At 49.8% G+C, this 7833-nt stretch overlaps 1 protein-coding gene across 2 annotated transcripts in view; it reads right to left on the bottom strand.

Annotated features, from left to right (window-relative positions):
* Positions 1 to 7833, bottom strand: part of CAD (carbamoyl-phosphate synthetase 2, aspartate transcarbamylase, and dihydroorotase) — a 29044-nt gene that overhangs the window by 17926 nt on the left and 3285 nt on the right. For both annotated transcript variants that reach the window (XM_017545581.2, XM_017545582.2), the window contains exons 3-15: positions 7172 to 7301; positions 5876 to 6018; positions 5569 to 5710; positions 5200 to 5371; positions 4493 to 4678; positions 4213 to 4325; positions 3762 to 3907; positions 3056 to 3187; positions 2698 to 2931; positions 2339 to 2560; positions 1946 to 2134; positions 1570 to 1694; positions 1257 to 1387 (exon numbers count right to left, since the gene is read on the bottom strand). In XM_017545581.2, the coding sequence (XP_017401070.1) occupies positions 1257 to 1387; positions 1570 to 1694; positions 1946 to 2134; positions 2339 to 2560; positions 2698 to 2931; positions 3056 to 3187; positions 3762 to 3907; positions 4213 to 4325; positions 4493 to 4678; positions 5200 to 5371; positions 5569 to 5710; positions 5876 to 6018; positions 7172 to 7301 (2065 nt within the window). The remainder of the gene's footprint in view (positions 1 to 1256; positions 1388 to 1569; positions 1695 to 1945; positions 2135 to 2338; positions 2561 to 2697; positions 2932 to 3055; positions 3188 to 3761; positions 3908 to 4212; positions 4326 to 4492; positions 4679 to 5199; positions 5372 to 5568; positions 5711 to 5875; positions 6019 to 7171; positions 7302 to 7833) is intronic.

Genomic DNA, 7833 nt, shown 5'->3' with positions numbered 1-7833 from the left:
AAAAAAAAAAAGAGATGGGGCGGGCTCGGTGGCTCATGCCTGTAATCCCAACACTTTGGGAGGCCAAGGCAGGTAGATAACGAGGTCAGGAGATTGAGACCAGCCTGGCTAACACGGTGAGACCCCATATCTGCTAAAAATACAAAAAACAAAAAATTAGCTGGACATGGTGGCATGCACCCGTAGTTCTAATTACCCTGGAGGCTGAGGCAGGAGAATCACTTGAACCTGGGAGGCAGAGGTTGCAGTGAGCCAAGATCGTGCTATTGCACTCCAGCCTGGGCAACAGAGTGAGACTCCATCTCAAAAACAAAAACAAACAAACAAACAAAAAAAGAGGCCGGGCTCGGTGGCTCACGCCTGTAATCCCAGGACTTTGGAAGGCCGAGGCGGGCAGATCACCTGAGGTTGGGAGTTTGAGACCAGCCTGACCAACATGTAGAAACCATGTCTCTACTAAAAATACAAAATTAGCTGGGCGTGGTGGCGCATACCTGTAATCCCAGCTATCCCGGAGGCTAAGGCAGGAGAATCGCTTGAACCTGAGAGGCGGAGGTTACAGTGAGCCCAGATCACGACACTGCACTTTCTCCTGGGCAACAAGTAAAACTAACTCCATCTCAAAAAAAAAAAAAAAAAAGAATGGCTGCCATTGTGCTTATTTGGATTTAGAAGGGTTCATGGTGCTTGTCAAAAATATGTCCCTTGCCCCCCAAAAAAGAAGAGTTCACAGGAAAAGAAAAAGAACAGAAGCTATCTGCCTGACACATCAGTATTTAAATTAACACAGTGAACAAAATGTCACTGGCATCAACAACCTAGTGATAAGGCCATGGGCAAAAGCCATGATAAAGAAATATTGTGGGTGGAGTTCCATGTAACTTTCTGACACACAACAGGCAACACAAGGGGAACAGAGGACACGCAGCTAGGGACCAGGACTAGCTCTCAGTTGCTGGCTCTGCCCATTAATCCTTTGTGGGCCCTCAGCCCAGTCACCTTCCTCCAGTGGGCACCTCAATTTACTCACCTGTAAATAAGATAGTCTGATGGCTTGCACCTATCCCAGAGATTCTGCATTCCAACACAGATTTCCTCAGATGCCTCCCCCACACCTGACGAGGACTACAATCTTAGTTTGAAATGTCTCAAGCACCTGCTCCCACAGGAGCTAAAAGGCCAAGCCAGGGAATTCTGACATTTGAGATTCTCGGTCCTTGTGGGGCCCATGGGAGTGCCAGGGGCATGAGTCTCACCAACGCTTTTCATGCAGCTCCCGATCTTTGTGCTGACTCGCAGGAACTTGCTAAGGTCCCATCGAGGAATCTTCACTACACAATAATCCAGGCTGGGTTCAAAGGCTGCTGTGCCCCCTGTCACAGAGTTCCTGGAATCCAGCAGGTGGGGTGTCAGAAGGACAGTCAAGGAAGTATAAAGGGTAAGCTTCCAGGTAGCTATCTCTATTCTCACAAACCCAGGCCAATGTCCTTTTCATATTTCCTGTCCTATCAGTATTTTCTTCAGCCCCCGACCCACTTCCCCACTGTGATTTCTCCCTCATCCTCATACCTGAGCTCAGGCAAAGGGATGCCCAAAGCTAGCTTGGCTGCCACATAAGCCAGTGGATAACCTGTGGCCTTACTGGCCAGGGCAGAGCTGCGAGAGAGCCTGGCATTCACTTCAATGATATAATACTGCAAAGAAGGAAAATAAAGAAAAAAAGTCACTGGCCTAGAAGCCCCTGTCTAGGAGAGGTCTCAGAAAGGAGGGAAAATAAGCCTTCCTTATAGGGGTGGATAGCAAAAGGGCCCTCCCTAAGGCCCAGCCCTAGTAAAGATGATTCCAGTTTCTACTTCAGGGGCTGTAAGGCCAAGACCTCGACCTCAAAATTATGCAAGAAGAGGGGGTAACAACCAGACTATCAGCTCCACGGCCTAGAGCTTACCTGCTCAGACTCAGGGTTCAAGGCATACTGCACATTGCACTCCCCAACAATTCCCAGGTGCTGGGTCACCTTGATAGCCGTCTGCCTCAGGAGCTGGTATTCCCTGTCATTCAATGTCTGGCTTGGGGCCACCACTATGGACTCACCAGTGTGGATGCCCAGTGGGTCCAAGTTCTCCATGTTACACACCTGTGAAGGGGGGTGCCATGGAGGTCACTGTCAAGAGGAGTCAGGAGAGGCGGAAGTCTGCACCCCAGGGTCCTGTTGCCTCTGGGGCTACACCTAACCTGGGCCTGAGGGACATAGAACTCTCAAAGAGCTTGGCCTGGGCCTCCGCTCTTCCAAAAGCTCATCCTGCCTGTCATGACTCCCACCCTTCCCTCCTTCACTCACCGTGACACAGTTGCCATAGGCGTCTCTCACCACCTCATACTCAATCTCCTTCCATCCCTTTAGAGACTTGTCTACTAGCACTTGGCTAGTATGGGCAAAAGCTGGGGCCACAAGAGCAGAGAGCTCCTCCCTGTTAGAGGCAAAGCCAGAGCCCAGGCCACCTAGGGCAAAGGCTGCACGCACCAACACAGGGTACCCCAGTCGCTCAGCAGCTGCCTGGGCCTGCAATGAGTGGAACACATGAACAGGTTATTTCCTGCTGCTCAAGGTGTGCCTGACCCAGAGAAAAAAGGATATATAAAAAATAACACTACCAAAAAAAACAGCACCATTCTAACATTACCCAACACCCCTCCAACCTGTTCAAGAGAATTTGCTGCCTCGCTGGGGGCCACATGCTCTCCGATCTCTGCCATTCTGGCAGCAAAGGCCCGTCGATCCTCGGTCAGCTCAATGGTCTCCACTGGTGTGCCCAGGACCCGGACCCCATACCGAGCCAGCACCCCAGCCTTGGTCAGCTCCACACCACAGTTCAGAGCAGTCTGGCCCCCAAAAGTCAGTAACACACCATCGGGGCGTTCATTACGTATCACCTGAGGATAGACAGGGGAGTTACAGGCATCAGAACCTTGGGGGTAGAGAAGTTTAACAACCCAGAGTGACCACTGCGCCCCCCTACCCAGTCCTCTTTTCATTCCAGCCTTGCCCCAGTCATACCTGGGTTACATAGTGAGGTGTTATGGGAAGAAAATAGACCTTGTCAGCCAGCCCCTGGGAGGTCTGCACTGTGGCAATATTGGGGTTGATCAGCAATGTCTGGATGTTTTCCTCCTTCAGAGCCTTAATTGCCTAAAAGAACAAGAATGGCATCTCAGCCTCTGCTGTAGAAGCAAGATTGCAAAACAGCTTTAGAGTGGCATTCTCCTCTTCTTTCCCTCCCTGTACTCTTGGCCCCTAATAACTGACTTCTATTTCTTACCACATTTTTCTTTTTTTTTTTGAGACGGAGTTTCGCTCTTGTTACCCAGACTGGAGTGTAATCATGCGATCTCGGCTCACCGCAACCTCCGCCTCCTGGGTTCAGGCAATTCTCCTGCCTCAGCCTCCTGAGTAGCTAGGATTACAGGCACGTGCCACCATGCCCAGCTAATTTTTTTTGTATTTTTAGTAGAGACGGGGTTTCACCATGTTGACCAGGATGGTCTCGATCTCTTGACCTCGTGATCCACCCGCCTCGGCCTCCCAAAGTGCTGGGATTACAGGCTTGAGCCACTGCGCCCGGCCTCTTACCACATTTTTCTTTACATTCCCCAGATCTCGTTCATTTCCTCCCTACAATGTTCATGCCTCAGCCCTTCTCCTTAAGACTCTTTCCATCCTTGAGGGCTACTCATCCAGAAGAGTGGGGAGGGACATGCCTCACCTGAGAGCCAGAGTAGTCGAACTCTCCAGCTTGGCCAATGGAGAGGCCCCCTGAACCCAGGATCAAAACCTTTCGTGGTGGTGGAAGCCCAGAGCCGGGAGTAGGAATCCCGGGGGGACAGAGGCGCTTAGTCAGCCGCTCTTTAACTGTGGAAGCAAAGAAGGTCGTGAGCTAAGCGGGACCCAAGAGGTCATCTGGATTAGCTCCGTCGCTTTCAGAGGGGTCCAGAGCAAATTACACATCTAATGAGTAGCAGAGGGAGGACCAGAAGCCAGGACTTTGGAGTTCCTTTCAACTGAAGCTTAAACGGTATCTTGGCTTGGTTGCCACCCACCTCCAATCCCCTTAACCTCCCAACATCTAGGAGTTTCCCAAGGCATGTCCATCTTATGCCCATCCTGGAGCCAACCCTGTTCTTAGGTCCACAGCCCAGTTCTACTTAGGATCTTACCTGTCTGGCCCCCAGGGTTCCCAGCTGTGGCCTCTTTCACAGTTTCCAGAAAGATATCAAAAAGCAGTTCCATATCTGAAGGGCCAGCTTGGTGCTCTGGGTGAAACTGGACACTGTTGAAGAGACCACATTATGAAAACCATCGAGGTCCCTGGTATGACACTGGCAGCCTTGGAGGTGGGTAATGGGACAGGACTCAGGTCTACTGCAGTGCTTTCCTTTTCCGTCACCAAGGCCCGCAGGGCTTCAAAGTTGCACAGACCCAGTCACCCAGGCTCACCTGAAGAAGGGCAAGCTATTGTGCACAATGCCTTCATTGGAACCATCATTGGCATTGGTGAAGAGAGGAGCCCAGTCTGCTGGCAGTGAGTCTGTTTCCACAGCAAACCCATGGTTCTGGGATGTCAGAAAGCAGCGCCCAGAGCCCACCAACAAGCAGGGCTGGTTATGGCCTCGATTCCCATATCTGGAGGTAGAAGCATGCCGAGTCACAGGCCCTGCTCACCCTCTTTTCATTACTGAACATACCCAGCTCTCACTGATCTCCTATTCGCAGTAGCCCTGATCCTGTTTTCTTTTCTTTTTTTTTTTTTGAGACAGGGTCTCCCTCTGTTGCCCAGGCTGGAGGTGCAAAGGCATGATCTCAGCTTACTGCAACCTCTGCCTCCCGGGTTCAAGCGATTCTCCTACCTCAGCTTCCAGAATAGCTGGGATTACAGGCGCCTGCCACCATACCTGGCCAATTTTTCTATTTTTAGTAGAGATGGGGTTTCATCATGTTGGGCAGCCTGGTTTCAAACTCCTAACCCCAGGTGGTCCGCCCACCTTGGCTTCCCCAAGTGCTGGGATTACAGGTATGAGCCACCTCACCCAGCCAAACCCCACTCCTGTTTCAACACAAATAAATGCCAACTCTCTTCTCATTCCCGAGACACCCCACCCGTAGTGCCACAAGTGTGGGCCCCTTCTGCTCCCAACAAGTCCCACCTCATCTTGTAAGTCTTGGCCCCAATGGCTAAGGCCAATAGCTGGTGTCCCAGGCAGATCCCAAAGACAGGTCGGGGATTAGGCTCGGATAAAACATGGCTCAGCGTGGATACGACACTGGGATAGGAGACAGGGTCACCAGGGCCATTACTTAAGAAGAGACCCTCATACTCTGGAGTAGGCAGAAAAGATGACATCAAAATCAGTATTTCAACTAGAGGAGACACACCTGCAGCCCCCACGAGAATGTAAGTCTCAATGTCTATCTTCTTCACTGCAACTCATCCTGACTTTTAGCAATTGGACCAAGGGACATATCCTCCACCCAAGCTGTTTGTCCGAGGCCCTGAACAGGCCCCAGCTACTCACCTTGGCTGTCTAGTGCATGGTCCCAGGGTACCACAGTGACCTCAGCCCCACGCTGGCAGAGGCATCGGATCTGATTATACTTGAGGCCACAGTCCAAAGCAAGGATCCGCGGGGCACCCCCTGTATTGAATACCCGTGGAGTCTGAGAAATAGAGGAATAAAGGGCAACAGTTGACCGCTGTGTTCGGTGGGTATAAGATATGCCTGTAGTAATTCCTTTGATTCTCTCATGTGTTCATTCTCCACCAATTGTGGGCAGAATATAACTACTGTGCTACGGCTTGCAACTCTCACGCTACCTCTGTACCTTAATGGAGACCTCTGGAACCAGGGGGCGGGCATTGGGGTCCAAGAATGGCAGGGATGAAGGTTCTGTTCCATTCTGGACCAGCTTCCCCAGCAGAGACCCTTGTTCCCGCAACTTCTTGGTCAGCTCCCGAGTGTCTACTCCTGTCAAAATAGCACAGTCTTAAGGATCACACTCCCCCAACTCAGTCACCTGTGAGGTCAGACTTCCAGAAGCACTTCCATTCCAGAACCCTAGTCATACACAGCTGTTCTATGTGCACCAAAATCCTAGGCCACTGTGATAGGACTACATTACCATGAAGTATTCCTGCCAAAAATATCACATCTGAATTGAACCACAACTCTAAATCTATCCATTTATAAAATAATATCAAGGGAAAAACAAATACGCTAAGTAACACTAGAGGAATGAAACCAAGTAAGTGCAGACTATGGGATACTAGACACAGAAAAAATGACCCATTTTCAGACAGGTTACAAGGTCCACAGATTAAATTTAAGAGACATATCAACTAAATGCAATGCATGAACCCTGTTTAGAACAAGATTCAAACAAACAGTAAAACAACAACAACAACAACAAAATTAGGGGAAATTGTAAACATTGCCTGGACACTTGTATTAAGAAATTATTAAATTTTTTTAGGCCGGGCGCGGTGGCTCAAGCCTGTAATCCCAGCACTTTGGGAGGCCGAGGCGGGTGGATCACAAGGTCAAGAGATCGAGACCATCCTGGTCAACATGGTGAAATCCCGTCTCTACCAAAAATACAAAAAAACATTAGCTGGGCATGGTGGTGCGTGCCTGTAATCCCAGCTACTCAGGAGGCTGAGGCAGGAGAATTGCCTGAACCCAGGAGGTGGAGGTTGCGGTGAGCCGAGATCGTGCCATTGCACTCCAGCCTGGGTAACATGAGTGAAACTCCGTCTCAAAAAAAAAAAAAAAAATTTTTTTAGTGTACGGTTATTATGATGCCTTTTTAAAAAGATTCCTTTTCCACAGATATTGAACTATTCGCAGAAGAAATGATATGATGTCTGACATTTGCTTCAAAATAATCCAGTGGTGGTGATGAAATAAGATTAGTCCTGAGCTGATGATTATGGAAGGAGGGAGTTCCTTTCTGTGTTGGAAATTTTCCAAGTGATAGCTCAATTCTTTCCCCCAGCCTAACTCCAATCTAAACCTTCCAACTATTACAATCTTAGAGTCAGGTCCCAGCAGACTACAGAAACCTTCTTTCCATCCAGACATGCCGTGCTCTGCCCAGATATGCCTGTGCTTGCCACCATACCTTGCAAGCCAGGGATGCCATGCTGTTGCAGCCACTCATGCAGGGTGCGGGTGGCATTCCAGTGGCTGGGAGTAGGACAGCATTCTCCCACCACCAGTCCTGCCACGTGGATGCCCGAGGATTCAAACCACTGTGGATGGAAAAAGATTGCGAGGAACTTCAGACCAAATTATTTCTTTACAGTATTATCCCCATTGTGTGGCCATAAACCCTATATTCAAACACACTGAATGTCCTTCAATTTACCAAGCTTTTGGTGCTTTTGCATAGGTATTTCCTTTTACTGACAATGCTCTCCCCTATATGAAACACAACCCACAGGCTCAGGGTGCCCAGTCCATCACTGAAAACGACATTTTCCTTTAATTAATTAATTTGAGATGGAGTCTCACTCTGTCACCCAGGCTGGAGTACAGCGGCGCGATCTCAGCCTACTGCAACCTCGACTTCCCAGGTTCCAGCGATTCTCCTGCCTCAGCCTCCTGAGTAGCTAGGACTATCGGCATGTGCCACCACGCCTGGCCTCTTGTATTTTTAGTAGAGACCGGGTTTCACCATGTTAGCCAGGACGGTCTCGATCTCCTGACCTCATGATCTGTCCACCTCGGCCTCCTAAAGTACTGAGATTATAGGCATGAGCCACCGTGCCCGGCCATTTTTTT

The sequence above is a fragment of the Cebus imitator genome, unplaced genomic scaffold (genome assembly GCF_001604975.1).
Source record: "Cebus imitator isolate Cc_AM_T3 unplaced genomic scaffold, Cebus_imitator-1.0 Scaffold180, whole genome shotgun sequence".
NCBI lineage: Eukaryota > Metazoa > Chordata > Mammalia > Primates > Cebidae > Cebus > Cebus imitator.
This window is presented reverse-complemented; position numbering and strand designations above follow the sequence as displayed.